The sequence below is a fragment of the Suncus etruscus genome, chromosome 5, assembly GCF_024139225.1.
Source record: "Suncus etruscus isolate mSunEtr1 chromosome 5, mSunEtr1.pri.cur, whole genome shotgun sequence".
In the NCBI taxonomy this organism is placed as follows: Eukaryota; Metazoa; Chordata; class Mammalia; order Eulipotyphla; family Soricidae; genus Suncus; species Suncus etruscus.
In genome coordinates, this window is record NC_064852.1 from 18,166,031 (window position 1) to 18,183,318 (window position 17,288).

General features: G+C 50.6%; 1 protein-coding gene across 1 annotated transcript; it reads left to right on the forward strand.

Annotated features, from left to right (window-relative positions):
• Positions 1-4,676: 4,676 nt before the first annotated feature.
• On the forward strand, positions 4,677-14,559 carry EXOSC2 (exosome component 2). Its single transcript, XM_049774112.1, is given in 10 exon segments — positions 4,677-4,798; positions 7,976-8,077; positions 9,260-9,305; positions 9,474-9,563; positions 10,357-10,422; positions 10,935-11,003; positions 12,863-13,052; positions 13,311-13,346; positions 13,349-13,437; positions 14,203-14,559. Coding segments are annotated over 10 exon segments (891 nt in total). The 3' UTR covers positions 14,284-14,559.
• Positions 14,560-17,288: the final 2,729 nt, after the last annotated feature.

The window sequence follows — 17,288 nt, forward strand, 5'->3', positions numbered from 1 at the left end:
TCTGACCCCTCCCTTCATTTTCTTTTCTTTTTCTTTTTTTTTGGGGGGGGCACAACCAATGGTGCTCAGGGCTTCCTCTTCCTGGCTCTGTACTCAGGAATTAAGGCTCAGGCAACATATGAAATGCCAGGGATTGAAGCCAGGTCGGCTTCATGTAAGCCTTACATGGCAAGCACTCTCCCTGCTTTACGATCTCTCCTGCTCTTTCTGGCTCCATTCTACAGCATTGAAGGACATTAAGCAGCCAGTGGAGATGACCGGTCAAGAGGTTCCCCAGTGACTTCCCAGACTCACAATTCTCATCTCTCTGAGTGCCCACTTTCAGACCCTCCTGAAAATCAGTTTCAACTGTGGATCTGCTGCATCCCCTCCATGCCAAGGGAGCTGTGCATACTGGGAGCTGGTCACAGCTGTATTTTTACACATGCCAACTATAAGGAGGGTCATCTTACTCACAGGGCGCTGTATCCCTTAAACATAGCTCTCTGAGTGTCCCCCTATCCCTTCCACACACTTCAACAGACCCTGGAACTCACGCTTATCCACAGCATTCTTCCCATTTGAAATTTTGGGTGCATAATCCCAAAACTTCCAGTATGTTCTAATTCAATTCAGTTCTTCAGCAAGGGAGATAGGACAGAAGTGGTGGAGGAAGTTGGCTTGCATGTAGCTAATGCAGGTTCTATCCTTGGAACTGCAAGTAGTTCCCCAACCATAGAGTCAGGTACTGGTTCTGTGCACCATTGGGTGTGGCCCCAACCCCTCAAAATGAAATATTTTGGGGGTTTGTTTTTCTCTACAACTGGCGGTACTGAGGGCTTATGCCTGGCTCTGCACTCAGGGATCACTCCTGATGGGCTTGAGAGACCATCTGGATTGCGGGTAATCGAATCCTGGTCAGCTGTGTGCAAGAGAAGCACCTTTCCTGTTGTGCTAGGTCTCCAGCTCTGGTCTCTTGAAAGAGCCATCTCAGGGGTTCCCCTTCCTTCCACCTCACAAGCAGGGGTGATGGGAGTAGAGGCTGCCTTAGTAGGGTCAAAGTTATAAAGCTGGGAGGCACTTGCCTTGTACTGGGGCTGATCCTGGTTCGATCCCCAGCATCCCATAGGGTCCCCTGAACCCACCAGAAGTGATTTCTGAGTGCAGAGACACTTCTGTCCAATTTCTCTTGCCACATAACTGAAGTGAGTAGAAAAGTACTGGGAACTGGGACTGAAGAGATAGCATGGAGGTAGGACATTTGCCTTGCATGCAGAATGACGGTGGTTCGAATCCCGGCATCCCATATGGGTCCCCCGAGCCTGACCAGAGCGATTTCTGAGCATAGAGCCAAGAGTAACCCCTGAGCGCTGCTGAATGTGACCCAAAAACTAAAAAAAAAAAAAAAAAAGAAAAAAGAACATTTTTTTTGAGATTTGGAATTATGTGCCTGAAATTCCAAATGAGAAGGGTGCTGTGGATAAGTGTGAGTTTCAGGCATATGTGGCATGCATGTGAGTTCCATGTATCTGTTGGTATGTGTGGGGAGGGATTGGGGACCACTCAGAGAGCTATGCCTAAGGGATATAGCTCAGGAAGCCCTGAGCATTACCTGTGTGGCCCCCGAACCAAATTCAAGAGCAAAACCCAAAAGCCAAAACATGCCTTGGGGTACTCATAAAACTGATATCCCACAAGGATCTGGTGAGAGACGCAGGGTTTATTGGACCAGGCAACACACAGAAACACTCTGACATGTGCATATTTACTGATGCATCTTATTTATTTATTTATTTTTGTGATGATGTATCTATTTTTGAGTCACACTCAGGAGTGCCCTCTGGTGTTGCTGGAGAGGAACCACTTGCTGTGCAGGAGATCATACTATGGACTGTGGTACAGACTCAGCCTTGTCCTGGTGGGGTGTAGGGGAAGAGGCACCACTTCCTGAGAGAGATCTTATGAGGGTTGCCCCCCACCAGGCGTTCTATTTGGCCACATCTCCACTGTGGTACTGCAATGACTAACTGTGGCTCAGGATTTGGGTTTCCACCCAGCGCCCCCCCACCCCCATGCACCCACCAACTCCGAGGTGTGCAGAGGCCCATGGAGGAAGCCATGAATGCAGCCTAGAGTTTGGGGGTCGAGGCAGTGGGAGCACAAGCTCCAGCCTCAGAATTTAGAGAAGGAAATGTCTGTCCTTTCTTTGCTTTGCCTTTTTTTTTTTTTTTTTTTGAGGGGTCCAGCGATTGGGCCACAACTGGTAGTGTTCAAGGCTCTTTGCTAAGGGGTCGGTTATTCCTGATGATGTTCAGGGGGATCAAACCCACTGTATTATGTCTCTGGCTTTGTGTGTATTACCTTCTCTTTATTTAGTTTCTTTATGGGGGAATTTTGGGGCCACATCCTGAAGTGCTCAGGAGTTACTCCTGCTTCTGCACTCAGGAATCACTCCTGGCAGGCTCAGGGGACCATATGGGATGCCTGGGATGGAAGCACAGTCTGTGGCATTATTTAGACCAGCCTGAGCTCAAACCCCTGAATCCTGACTGGCACCTGGAAGGCGAGAAAAGGGCGCGGCGTAGAAAGGTTCTGGGTGGTTGGATTCTCTCAGGGGACCAGTCCCCAAGGACAGTGCTGCCCGGGCTCACAGGGCACGACTGCCCTCTGGTGACACAGGCGCGCCTTGCAGGTAGGTTCGTCCACATCAGTTCCTGCCCTCAGCTGAGACCTGCAGGGAACACAGGCTGGGATCATGGACTTTTTCCATCATCCACTTACTCACAGGGTTGGTTTCTGCACAAACCTATATATAGAGAAAAAAAATTTTTATGGAGAGTTCAGATTTTTTTTAATGACAGGAGTTGCACAGTCCATTTTGAGACAATTGTTGCTAGAGGGAAAAATTTTTGGACATTTATCAAACCATTGATGAGTGGGATTGCTTCGGGGAAGCAAATTCATTGAAGCAAGTTATTTTATTTATTTATTTGCTTGTTTGTTTGTTTTGGGGTTTTGTCCACACCTGGCTGTTCTCAAGTTCTGGCTCTGCACTCAGGAATCGCTCCTGGTGGTGTGTAGAGGAATTATATAAAATGCTGAGGATCGAGTCCAGTTGGCCTCATGCAGGGCAAGCACTCCGCCTGCTGTACTATTTCACCAGCCCCTGTTTTATTTTGTTTTGTTTATTGGTTTTGAGCCACACCTGGCAATAATCAGGGCTTACTCCAAGCTTGGGGGACCATATGGAATGCTGAGGATCGAACCTGGATCAGCCCCGTGGAAAGCCAAACATCCTTCCTGATGTACTACTGATGGCCCCTCCCTTCACTTACCATACTATAAACTCCCAGCAGGAGAATTACCATCGGTAAATCACAAGGAGGAAAAAAAATCACAAGGAGGAAACTGAGTTTGTGGTAGGCACTATAAATCAAATATGGAGGCAGAGAGAAGGAGGGAGGGGGTATGCTCCTGCCACAGGAGGACCTGAGACAAGGCCACTGAGGACTCCAATCCACCACTGGCATCTTAGGATCCTGCATGTATTGCAGAGCCATCACCCCTAACTCACTAGGCTAGTCAGCGGAGAAAGCAAGTTTGGTAAAATTTTCTGTCTGTCTTCACTGCCAAATAAACCTGCCTGACCAGGATTCCATTTTTCTTAGTTTCTGTCTATTTTTTATCATCAATATTTTTTGGGGGGCACATCTGGTGGTGTTCAGGGCTTGTTCCTAGCTCAGTGCTCCAGGATCACTCCTGGTAGTTCAGGAGATCCTATGCAATGCCAGGGATCTGCTTGGTCAGTCACATTCAAGGCAAGCTCCTCAGTAGTTGTACTCTCTATAGTGGACTCCAATTTCTTGTCCTCTCCTTTTAAAAAAGAAACATCAGTAAAACAGTTCACTCAAAAGAAGAGAGCTAGGAAGTACAGAACCAATGCTTGGAGCACTGTTAGGGAGAATAGGTGATGATGAACAAGCAGAAGGACTAATTATCGGAGCCCTGTGGAGTAGCCTAAAAAGGACTTTTACTTTCTATTCAAATGTCTTTCTGCAGAGCCCCCCCCCCCCTCGAAACCATGGGAGAGATCTCATATAAAATGTCAAAATTTTTAGCAACTTTTAGAAGGACGCTGAGAGAGTCATTTCTCAATTTCTTCTAATAATGTATAAACAGGATGATCAGTTTCGGTAAGACGTGGTCATTCACTTCATATCACTCACTCGACGTCATTCACTTTTCTTTTTTTTTTTTTTTTTTTGTTTTTTGGGCCACACCCGGCGGTGCTCAGGGGTTACTCCTGGCTGTCTGCTCAGAAATAGCTCCTGGCAGGCATGGGGGGACCATATGGGACACTGGGATTCGAACCGATGACCTCCTGCATGAAAGGCAAACACCTTACCTCCATGCTATCTCTCCGGCCCCCCGTCATTCACTTTTCACTTGATATTTGATTCATTTCCCTCCTGCCAGCATCCTTGCCAGGAGTAAACATGGCCACCGGACTTGCATCATCCCCGCTAGATAACTGAGTGCTTGCCTAGAGTCAACATGGCTGCCAGACCGCGAGTTTCTATTGGCTTTTTTCCTGAGGCCCCACCCACCGCGCCTGCCCAACTTCCAATAGGAATCGCCGCACCTGTTCTCGCGGGATTTGGTGGGGTTGCGCCTGCGCACTTGTTTTTGGCGCCAAGATGGCGATGGATATGCGGCTCCCGTCGGCTCGGAAGCCCGTAAGTGAGACCCTGGGCCGGGAAAGCAAGAAGCACCTGGTGGTACCGGGGGACACGATCACCACGGACACTGGGTTCATGCGGTACGTGGGGCTTTGAGGAATTTGGGACTACAAGATGTGGCTGAAGCTCTCCAGCACGTGGCTAACCCCAGGACTCAGCCCCCATGTTTTTATTTATTTACTTATTTATTTACTTATTTTTGGTTTTGGGGTCGCTTAGGGGTTACTCCTGGCTCCGCACCTAGAAATTGCTCTTGGCAGGCTCGGGGAACCCTATGGGATGCCAGGATTCGAACCCCCGTCCTCCTGCATGCAAGGCAAACACCTTACCTCTATGCTATCTCTCTGGCCCCCATGTTTTTATTTCTTATTAAAAATTTTGGGGTGACCTACAGCGGGATAGGACATTGTCTTGCAAACAGCCGACTCGGATTTTATCCCTAGTTGGTACCTTACTTGGTCACCCGAGCACCATCAGGAGTGATCCCTGAGTGCAGAGCAAGGAGTGACACCCCAGAGCATCTCCAGATGTGACCCCCCCAAAAAAAAAACAAACAAGGTTTTTTTTGGAGGGGGCAGGATTTGGGCCGGCAATACTCAGGGACACTGCTCGGGGTACCGTGTTTAACCCTTGTACTGACTCTCGGACCCCTATCTCCTTGTGTCCTTAGTTCCCTAGGAAGGTGCACATGGTCACGTCATTTGCAGCTGTTCTGTATTTGGCTGCCCCCCCCCCCCCCAGACACTCCCATATATCTGGCTTATGACCCATGTCTGTGACCCTTGTGAGGGTCCAGATACTGATTCTCCCGTCCTTGGAGAACTAGGTTTTTTGTTTGTTTGTTTTGTTTGTTTGTTTTTGGTTTTTGGGTCACATCTGGCAGCGCTCAGGGGTTCCTCCTGGTCTACGCTCAGAAATTGCTCCTGGCAGGCTCAGGGGACCATATGGGATGTCGGGATTCGAACCACTGTCCTTCGTCGAAGGCAAATGCCTTACCGCTGTGCTATCTCTCCGGCCCGTTTGTTTGTTTTTAATCTCGTTGCGGGGACAGTATGTGGTCTCCTGGTCCTGTGAGCCTTCTGATGCACAGCTTTGGGAATCCGAGGGGAACAGTTGGGGTTTAGGTCTTTGCCATCATGGTTTTACTACCTATCAGCTGTCGATTTCCCTTCTGGAGACTAACAGAAGAACAACTAACTACTGAGAGGAACAGTAGCCTAGCTATATATAGTCTTGCTCTAGCCTAGATTCCAGTGTTCTTTATTTTGGGGTGGTTGAGTCACACCTGACAGCGCTCAGGGGTTACTCCTGGCTCTGCACTACGAAGTCCTCCTGGAAGGCTCAGGGACCATATCGGGATGCGGGATTAAAACCACTGTCCGTCTTGGATTGGCTGCGTGCAAGGCAAACGCCCTACTTCTGTGGTATCGCTCCAGCCCTGGATTCCAATAATTCTTAAGATATGTTCTTTCGGGACCGGAGAGATAGCATGGAGGTAAGGCGTTTGCCTTTCATGCAGAAGGACGGTGGTTCAAATCCTGGCATCCCATATGGTTCCCCTTGCCTGCCGGGTTGATTTTCATGAGCATCTAGAGCCAGAGTAACCCCTGAGCGCTTCCGGAGTGTAGACCCAAAAACCAAACAAAAAAAAAAAAAAAAAAAAAAGATATGTTCTTTCATTCATTCATGCCTTTAGAATGTGTTTGTAGGGGCCCAGCAGGAGTGATGAACCATAAGCACTTAGCTGGGAGTAGCTTTCAAGCACTCTCTGTTTGATCAGCATGTAGGAAAGGGGTGTGCGTTTTTTAGTATGTGTGAACTGAGCTTCAATAGGAAACAAAAGTGGGGCTGGGGAGATAGTGTAAGGTGCTTATCTTTCATGTATGTGGTTAACCTGTGTTCTATCACTAGGTACCCCAATATGATCCCTCAAGCCCTGCCATTAGCGATCTCTGAGCCTGGAATAAGCCAGGAATGAGCAGGTGTGGCGCAAAAACAAAAAACCCTTTTAAAAAAAAAGGCCAAAAGCAAGAAAAAAGTGGAAAAACTTTGTCCTGGGTGCCTGGGTGTTTTTGTTTTTGGTGTTGGTTTTTTGGTTTTTGGGCCACACCCGGCGGCGGTGCTCAGGGTTTACTCCTGGCTGTCTGCTCAGAAATAGCTCTGGCAGGCACGGGGGACCATATGGGACACCGGGATTTGAATCAACCACCTTAGGTCCTGGATTGGCTACTTGCAAGGCAAACGCCGCTGTGCTATCTCCGGGCCCTGTCCTGGGTGTTTTTGGCTACACCTGGCTTAGATGCCTCTGTATTTTTTTGGGGGGCCCTGCTATAGCCAGGTATCAAAACCACACGGTGTTCTATCTAGACCTTTGAGCCATCTCTCTGATTCCAGGGTTGAGGGAGAGGAGAGCAGACAATAAGTGCAGTACACATGGGAATTATAGTGGAAGAAATGGGAAGTGGAATAGGCTGAGGGAATTTGAGAGCATTACACAGGGTGGAAGCTGGGGACAGACTGCTTGAAATGGAACAGTCCAAGTGAGCTTGCTGGAAGAGTAGATATTTGAATTATCAGGGAAGATGTCCAGTGGATCTTGGAAGTGCTAAGAAGATTATTAGCGGGGCAGGAGAGATAGCATGGAGGTAAGGTGTTTGGCCTTTCATGCAGAAGGTCATTGGTTTGAATCCTGGCGTCCCATATGGTCCCCTGAGCCTGCCAGGAGCAATTTCTGAGCGTGGAGCCAGGAGTAACCCTGAGCACTGCCAGGTGTGACCCAAAAACCAAAAAAAAAAAAAAAAAAAGAAGATTATTAGCTCAGAGTAGTCATTTATAAAGCTTAAGGTGCTTGCCAATATGTCTTTGGGCCCTACACCCCTGCTTTGAATCCTGTCACTGCCAATGATTCTCCAAGCATCACCAGGAGTCTTCCTTAAGCATAAACCAGGAATAACCCCTGAGTACCACTGGGTATGGGTTCCCCTTTCTCCCCCAAAATTTTATGTGCAAAATTGAAGTTTTCCAAGAAAGCTGCCTGCCTCTAAATAGAGCAAGAGTTACTCACAGGGTTGAAGGAACATATTTTTGTGGGAGGACTCAGTGCTCAGGAGTCAGGCTGTGTTGTGTGGGGCATAGAGCAGGGAAATGGAGTGCAGGAATGTACCTCAACCCCTGGACTGAGCTGGAACACATTCTTGGGGGGATACCCTGGGGTCACGTGTCAACCTGGGTTCCCTTGCTGTCTTCCTCTTACCCAGCGGCCATGGCACCTACATGGGAGAGGAGAAGCTCATTGCATCCGTGGCTGGCTCCGTGGAGCGTGTGAACAAGTTGATCTGTGTGAAGGCTCTGAAAACCAGGTGAGAAGGAGGGTTGTGGGGCTCTGGTGTCGGGATCAATATCTGTGCCCCCAAGGTCCTGCACTCCCTCTGGCTTGGCTGCCCTGACACTGAGCTGGCCTATGAATTTTTGTTTTATATTTTTGTTCGTTTGAGGGCCACACCTGGGTTTACTCCTTGTTTTTGTTTTGTTGGGTGGGGTGGGGGGTCACACCTGACAGTACTCAGGGCTTACTCCCTGACTCTGCACTCAGGAATCACTCCTGGAAGGGCTCAGGGAACCACATGGTGTCGCCTAGGGATTGAATCTGTATCTGCTGTGTGCAGACAAGTACCTTCTGTCTGTTGCTACTGTCTTGTTGCTTCAGCCTCTGTCTCTTTCTGAGATGGGGTAAGCTCTGGGAGAGGGCCCATTTGTGACTGGGGAGGAGGGGGCTGAGGCCAGCTTTGGTGCTTTCCAGGCAGGAGGTGGGGTAATGCTGACCAGCAATGGCTGAGGTCTCAAATCCAGGAACTGTCACTGTCCTCCCTGGGGGATCTGTAGGTGGGGTGTCCCACAGGGCTGGGGGTTGAGCAGCCTTGTGGTTAAGCATTGTGGACTGGGAACACAGATTCTTCATCTGCAATTGATGAGGACCTAGCAGAGGATCAGGAGAGCTAAGGGGGACTGGTTAGAATGTATCCTCTCTTTATTTTATCCAAACCCTCTGTGGGAGCCCCCACCCCATACTTATCCATAGGCTTTTAATGAACAAAAATTGAGATTCGCAGGTTTTAGGAACTCTTGCTGAAGTAGTTTTAATATTCGCTACATATTAAGACTTTTTATATATAAGATTTTTTTGGGGTAGGGTGGTAGCCACATCTGGCAGTTCTTGGAGCTTATTCCTGGCTCTCAGTAAGTTCAAGGGTCACTCCTGTTGGTACTCAGGAAGGGCATGGAGTGGGGGAGAGTAGACCATGTGGGATGCTGGGTATTGAACGTAGGTTGGCCTCTTATAAGACAATACCCTTCCTCCTGTACTATAGCACTAGCCCCATATGTAGGACTACTTAGAAGACTCCAGTTCCACAAAGGGGGCAGGGGAGTGTAGTGGGGTGAATTAGACCCCACCCCATGGCTCCTGTTCTTGGCGACCTCCACTGGGCCCAGTCTGCACCAAAGTGTCCCCACTGACAGCTCACCTTCTGCTACCCTTGCAGATACAACGGAGAAGTGGGAGATATTGTCGTGGGACGCATCACTGAGGTAATGTAGCTGTCACAGGGCTTTTGGCTGGGTCCGGAATGGGAAAACAGAATGGTTGCCAGAGGGGCACTCTGGGAGTTCGCAGCAGTCCAGTGGCACTACATTCTAGTCAGAGAGTCTGGCTCATTTGCAGTGGGAGCACTCAGCCCAGACTCGGCCCGTTTATAGGTCCAGCAGAAGAGGTGGAAGGTGGAAACCAACTCGAGACTGGACTCGGTCCTGCTCCTTTCGTCCATGAACCTGCCAGGCGGCGAGCTGGTAAATGCCTCTTCCTTGGCAGCCTGCCAGAATTGTGGGGTCCTTAGCCCCCCTCATTCCTGACTTCCTGCTATGTGTGAAGTTGGCATGTGGTGTGCCCAAATGCAGGCTTCCCTCAGCCCAGGCTCCTGACCCAGGTAGCAGGAGGCATTAGATGCCCTGTACATCTATCTCAGATGCCACCTGCTCAGACTCCTTTGCTGGGTGTCAGCTTTTTTTTGGCCAACATCTGGTGGTGCTCAGGTGACCCTCTGTGATGGCAGGAATCAAACCCTGGTGGGCTGCATACAAGGTAAATACGTCCCCACTGTGCTATTGCTCCAGCCCTACTCTGATTTTTTTTTTTAAATGGGGGCTCATATCCAATAATATCTGGGGTTTACTCCTGGCTCCTGCACCTCAGGAATCATGCATGGTGGTACATGGATGCCATATGGGATCAAACCCAGGCCAAATGCCTTTCCTACTGGACTATCGCTCTGGCCTGGGAATTGTGTCTTCAAAAGCACTGTTTGGATGAGCTTTGCAGGAGCTGACAGGGAGCTTTATGGTCACTCCAGGGCTGGGCTAGTTTGGGACCTTCAGAAGGAGTTGAACTAGTAGTGTGAAGCAGAGGGAGTAGAGGCGAGGAAATGAGGTGGCCTTCGGGCAGGTCTTTGAACCTGCGCAAGTGGCAGTTCCTCCGTCTCCCCAAGGGATACCACACTGACCTTGTTATGAATTGGACAGGGGGAAGGGGCACTGTGTGGGTGCTGGCTTCTGGTTACATGGTGTATCCTGGCCCGTGTTTCAGAGGCGAAGGTCTGCGGAAGATGAGCTCGCCATGAGAGGTTTCCTGCAGGAAGGGGAACCTCATTCAGCGTATCTGCTTGGCCTTCCAGCTGTGGGGGTCCAGGGCATCAAGGGTGGGGCCCACAGGGAGGGGAGTGTCTCCAGAGAAGCACATTTCAGGTCCACTGTGGATGTGCTACTGTTTCCAGGGCCCCCATACTTCTGTGGCAAGTGAAACCTGTTCTTCAGTATTGGCACTCCTGGAGTTGAAAGGGGCTGGAGCAATAGCACAGTGGGGAGGGCGCTGACTTTGCAGGTAGCCAACCCAGTTTTAATCCCTGGCATTCAATAGGGTCCCTGGATCATCGCCAGTAGTGATTCCTATGCACAGAGCCAGGAGTCAATTCTGAGCACTGCCAAGTGTGACCCAGATAAACAAAACAAAAACAAGGTGCCATGATAGTGTCATGGCATCTGAGGACCCCTGAGGAGGGGGATCTGTCATGGGAGCTTCCTGCAGGTCTGACAGAGGCTGTCCATACTTCAAGCTGGGCTGGGAGGGTCTGGGACCCCCAAACATGTTCCTTGACCACAGGCCAGGCTGAGGTCCAGGCCGTGTTCTCCGATGGCGCTGTCTCTCTCCACACTCGGAGTCTCAAGTACGGAAAGGTAAGTGGATGTGGGCTGGGCCACCCCCTCTGCCCTAATCCCTGGCACCCTCCAGAGCTGGGGCTGGCTGAACCTGCAGATTGGGCAACTGGTGCAGACGCCAGGGCACATTGAGCACGCAGTGGCTTGCTGGGGTCTCAGCCTCCCATCTGGCCCGGTTCCCCAACACTATCTTCGTCTCTGCAGGCTGAGATCTCACATCAAAGTCCATACAGCCAGACATGGAGGGCCCACTGCCATGGAAAGAGGGGCCTTTGCACCTCACTGCAGCTTCTGCTCTGGCAGGAGGGCCCTGGTGCAGCCCCATCATGGGAGTGAGAGTAGGCCTTGGAATAGCAACTAGTTTTTGTTTAGGAGCTTCTGTGCTATTTCCTGTGCTTCTATTTGTCCTGTACCACCCTGGCAGTGCTCAGTGCCTTCCAGGGCTACACCTGGTGACACTGGTGGTCCTGTGGGATGGCAACAGGCTCGGGCAGGAATCTCACTGCCTCCCTGTCTTGTGCCTAGCCGTCAGTAGCCATAGGCTCCGTGACCTGCCTGCAACTTCTATTCTAGGCCATTATCTGGAGGAACATTAGCTTTTTCCTGAAAATTGCTTTTGTTTTGGGGTCATTCCTGCTAATGCTCAGGCTTCCTTGTTTTGTTTTTGTTTTGTTTTGGGCACAACCCAGCGGTGCTCAGAGGTTACTCCTGGCTGGCTCGGGATGCATGTGAATATCCGGGATCAAACTTGGGTAGACCACGAGCAATGCAAATGCTCTACCCTCTGTGCTAGCTCTTTGGATCTCTGGGCTTCTTTCTTGTTCTGTGCTCAGGTATCACCGCTGGTGGGGCTTGGGGCCTGAACTTTTGTGTTGATGGGCACAGCTGGCAGTGCTCAGGGGTTTACTCCTGATTCTGCTGAAAAATCTCATTCCTGGCAAGCACGGGAGACTATTTGTTAGTTTTTTGGTTTGGTTTGGTTTGGTTTGGTTTTTGGGTCACACCCGGTGGCACTTAGGGGTTATTCCTGGCTTTGTGCTCAGAGATTGCCCCTGGCTGGCTTGGGGGACCATATGGGATGTTGGATTATCGAACCACTGTCTGTCCTGGATCAGCTGCGTGCAAGGCAAACGTCCTACTGCTGAAGCACAAGGACCATATGTAATACTGGGGATCAAACCCTGGTTGGTCACGTGCAAGGCAAACTACCTACTGTGCTATTGCTTTGGTCCCCAAGGAACAATGAACCTTTACTTTTTTGGGGGGTGGGGGATGTCAGTAGGGAGTTGGCTGTGCTCAGAGCTTCCGGGTAAGGCATAGGGGACCATTTGGGATGTTGGGGATTAACAGAGTTGACAGTGTACAAGGCCAGGACTGTCCCCCATTGCGCTCTCTTATGACCCCCCTTTTATCCAAGAACGGATGAAACACCTCTCCCTTTCCCTTCACAGACATGCTTGTGGCCCAGGAGCTGGGAGTGCCCATGCCATGCACTGCAATCCCCCACCCAACCCACCCCCACCACCCGACATTGGGCATTGACTCCCTTCTGTCCTCACTTCCCCCTTTGCCATTGGCACAGTTGCATCAGCTGGGTAGCAGGTGTGAGGCAGTGGGGCTGGGGGTGGTGCTTCTGTCCCCCCAAGAACTAGTGTCCACCCCTTCTCACACCAGTTTCTGTTCATCCAGAATTCCAGCCCAGCAGATGGTAGAAAGAGGCTTGTAGACAGCATTGGGATCTGGGAACAGCTGGGTTCTGGGGTGCTGACTGACCCTATGTGGCAGAACTTTGCACTAATGGGCTGGTGAGTGGGGGGTGGAAGGTTCCCTTGGCTCCCAGGTGCCCTGCAGTTCTCTCTCTGCTCTGTTTCCATTAGCTGGGCCAGGGGGTCCTGGTGCAGGTGCCCCCATCCCTGGTGAAGAGGCAGAAGACGCATTTCCATGACCTGCCCTGTGGGGCGTCCATCATCCTGGGCAACAACGGTTTCATTTGGGTCTACCCGACCCCCGAGCACAAAGAAGAGGATGCAGGAGGCTTCGTGGCAAACCTGGAGGTGAGGACGCACTGTGGGGGAACCGGGGCCTGCTGCCCCTGGGGTTCTTAGCCTGCGTGGTCTGCGAGCTGGAGTGGGCAACCTCACCCACCTGGGTCCTTCTTGGCCCAGAGCTGGCAATGTTGGGAGGGGTCACAGAAGGTTCTCTGCTGCCTGGGGCCAGGACTGCACAGGTCTGGGTGGATGGGAAACGAATCTTTACGACTCCAAGTCCGCTCACTGTGTTCCTGGAGTCTCTCTCTGACCAGGTTCTTGTGCATGTCCTGCCCAGCCCGTGTCCTGGCTGATCGGGAGGTGATCTCGAGGCTCCGAACTGCGTTGTGGCACTGGTTACACAGAGAATGATGCTATATGACACCAGCATCCTGTACTGCTTCGAGGCCTCTCTGCCCCATCAGGTACCTTCAGCCCGTGCCAGTCTGTGCCCTCCTGGGATCACGCTCACAGCACTTCTCTCATTGGGAGGTACCAAACAGGGTGGCCTAGCAGCCTTCTGAACTTCATGGAGCTTTCCGCTCCCGCTTCCCTGAGTGTCCCCTGAAAGAATGTGGTTCCCTGTAGCCGTAGCTGGAAGCTCCTCTAATGCCAAAGGGTGTCTGGGCCCCATCCGAGAGCCCTGTAATATGAAGGGGCTCAGCTGGGTTCCTGCCTGCAGTGGGGGCTACATCCTCGGGGGTTTTGTGGGGACCACACTCAGCAGTGCTCAGGGCCCTCCTTTGCCTCAAGCTGGAGGATTGAAAACCCCATCCTTGGGCAGATCCTGTGTTTGTCCTCTAGGCCTAGGGGGCTGCTTTTTGGTGGTGTTTTGGTTTCAGGGATGCACCTGCTTGAGTTATTCTTTTTTTTTTTTCTTGGTTTGTTGGACACAACCGATGACACTCGGGTCCGTGTTCAGGAATCTCTCCTGGCTTGGGGGACCATATGGGACGCCGAGGATTGAAACCCAGGTCCGTCCTGGGTCAGCCGCATGTAAGGCAAACACCCTACCGCTGTGTTATTGCTCTGGTTCCTGCCTAGGTTATTCTTGGCTTTGCACTCAGGAATCACTTCTGACAGTACTTGGGGTCCAGGGATACAAGGCCATGCTCTACCCCCCTGAGGGGTACCCCCTGAGTTTGCACCCCTTGAGGGTTGCTTTTTGGAACAAATGCTTCTCTTCTCAGATCAAAGACCTCTTAAAGCCAGAAGTAATGGAGGAGATTGTGATGGAGACACGCCAACGGCTTATGGAGCAGGAGGGTTAGGGACACGCTGTGGACACACGCCGGGGCCAGTGCTGGAGCAGCTTGGAGGAGATCTCTGGGTGAGCCCTGTGTGAACCCAGTGGAGATGGTACCCACAGACTGCTTCCTCCTGCTCGGAGGCGAGGCCAGGGCCCCGGGCACCTCCTTGGGACTCTCATTACCTGGAGCCCCTGCCTGAGGGATGGTTTCTGGCATTGAACACTCTGACTGGCAGCTTTCGTTTTTGGATCCCTGTTCTGGGAGCCTTGTCTTCCGTTCTGCCTTGGTAACAATTCAGTGACTGCCTTGGTAACAATTCAGTGACTACATGGCACCCTGGAAAAGACCCCCACAACACCCATCTGCCAGCTGCCCGCAGTGCCAGGATATTGCTGAGGAAGACTGGGAAGTTGGCCCAGCCATTTGCTGAGGAATAAAGTTACCTAGCACCTGTAAAGAAGGTTGCATGGTGGGGTGATGGGAGGAATATGGTCAAAGCGAGTATTAAAGCAAAGATGCAAAAAGTGAAGCTAGTTTCCTTTTTTTTTTTTTCTTTTGGGTCACACCCGGCAGGGCTCAAGGGTTCCTCCTGGCTCTGTGCTCAGCAGTCGTTCCTGGCAGGCTCGGGGGACCATATGGGATGCCAGGATTCAAACTACTGTCCTGCATGCAAGGCAAATGCCCTACCTCCATGCTATCTTTCTGGCCCCTAGTTTCCTTTTTTTTTTTTTTTTTTTTTGGTTTTTAAGTCACACCCGGCAGTGCTCAGGGGTTATTCCTGGCTCGAGGCTCAGAAATTGCTCCTGGCAGGCACGGGGGACCATATGGGACGCAGGGATTCGAGCCGATGACCTCCTGCATGAAAGGCAAACGCCTTACCTCCATGCTATCTCTCCGGCCCTAGTTTCCTTTTTTTAATGACGAACTTGAAATCAGTATTATGTACTAACAGGATGGGCCAAAGCAATACTGTGGCAGAGAGGGCACTTGCCTCTTGTGTAGTATGAGCCTGGATTTGGTCAGGACCCACCAGCACAACTGGGTGTAACCCCCCCAGAAAAAATGTAAACAGTATTGGGGCTGGCGAGGTGGTGCTAGAGGTAAGGTGTCTGCCTTGCAAGTGCTAGCCAAGGAAGGACCGAGGTTCGATCCCCTGGCGTCCCATTTGGTCCCCCCAAGCCAGGGGTGATTTCTGAGCACTTAGCCAGAAGTAACCCCTGAGCATCAAACGGGTGTGACCCCCTCCAAAAAAAAACCCAAAACAAAAAAAATGTAAACAGTACTAACCAAAAATTAAAAATGTACTAACTAAAGGTTGTCAAGAAGGAATGTTAAGGTTGCTTTCTGGGCTCTGAGGAGATGGTTCTCAGGGTGAGAGTCCTCTGGCGCCAGCCCCTAAACTTGAGGACTATTTCTGACTGCTCTGGAGATTGTGCGTGCTAGGGGTCAAATTGGTGTTTTGGTGTTTTCTGTATCTAGAAAGCTCTTTGAGCCTCCTCCCTGGCTCCAGATGTTATGTTCTTGTTCTTATAATGTTGCTTGATAGATGAGTTTTTAATTTATTCTTTTTGTTTGTTTTTGGACCACATCTGGTGACGCTCAGGGGTTCCTCCTGGCGGCTATGTGCTCAGGAATTGCCCCTGGCTTGGGGGACCATATGGGACGATCAAACCATGGTCCATCCTAGGCTAGCACGCGCAAGGCAAATGCCCTACCACCTGTGACCCCACTCTGGCCACAATTTATTCAGTTTTTGTTTGTTTTTGGCACACACTCAGCAGTGCTCAGAACTTAACTGCACTCAGGGACCACTCCTGGCCAGCTCCAGGGACCATCCGGGCTGCTGGGGATCGAACCTGGGTCAGCTGTGTACAAGGCAAGGGCCCTCCCACTCCCTGCTGTACTGTCTCTGGCCCCTGCATGGGATATTTTTCTCTCCCAAGTTGACCATCTATTTTGAGGATTTGGCTACTTTAGATTCGCTTGTTAGAATTACTAGAACACATTGCAGGATCCAAACCTTTTTTTTTTTTTTTTTTGGTTTTTGGGCCACACCCAGCAGTGCTCAGGGGTTACTCCTGGCTATCTGCTCAGAAATAGCTCCTGGCAGGCACAGAGGACCATATGGGACGCTGGGGTCCTGGGGTCCGCTGCTTGCAAGGCAAACGCCGTTGTGCTATCTCCGGCCCCAGGATCCAAACCTTTTAAGGAAAGAATACATGGATGGAGGACAGAGCCCTTGCCTGGGTATAGGTCAGGGCCATACGTGAGCCTGAAACTCCTCCCTCAGTTTCTCCCAGGTGACTGACTGGACTCTGCACCCAATTGCCTGGGCACAATGGAGAGCAAGCCTCTACTTTCCTGTGGCCCACTAGGGGGAGCCAGTGTGCAGCCATCCCAGTAGGTGCTCAGACAATCTGCTGAGTTTCTTTTTGTTGTTGTTTTTCTTTGTTTGTTTATTTGGGGGGGCCACACCCAGTGACACTCAGGGGTTACTCCTGGCTATGCGTTCACAATTTGCTCCTGGCTTGGGGGACCATATAGGATGCCGGGGATCGAACTGTAGTCCATCCTAGGTTAGCGTATTCAAGGCAAATGCCCTACCGCTTGCACCAAGGCTCTGGCCCCATCCACTGAGATTTTTATTTATTTATTTATTTATTTATTTATTTATTTATTTATTTTTGACATTTTTTTATCTTTATTTAAACACCGTGATTACAAACATGATTATAGTTGTATGATTACAGTCATGTAAAGAACACCCCCCTTCACCAGTGCAACATTCCCACCACCAATTTCCCAGATCTCCCTCCTCCCCAGCCCCCTACACCTGTACTCGAGACAGGCTTTCTACTTCCCTCATTCATTCAGAGATTTTTAATGAATCTCTGCAGCAACTTCTGGGTTCAGTTTTGCGTTCTGAAAGTGAGGATGAAACTATATTAGATTGAGACTTAAAATATATATGAATTTAGAGGGTCTTTTCTGGCAGTTGACATTTAAATCTTGGAGTGGTCAGGCAT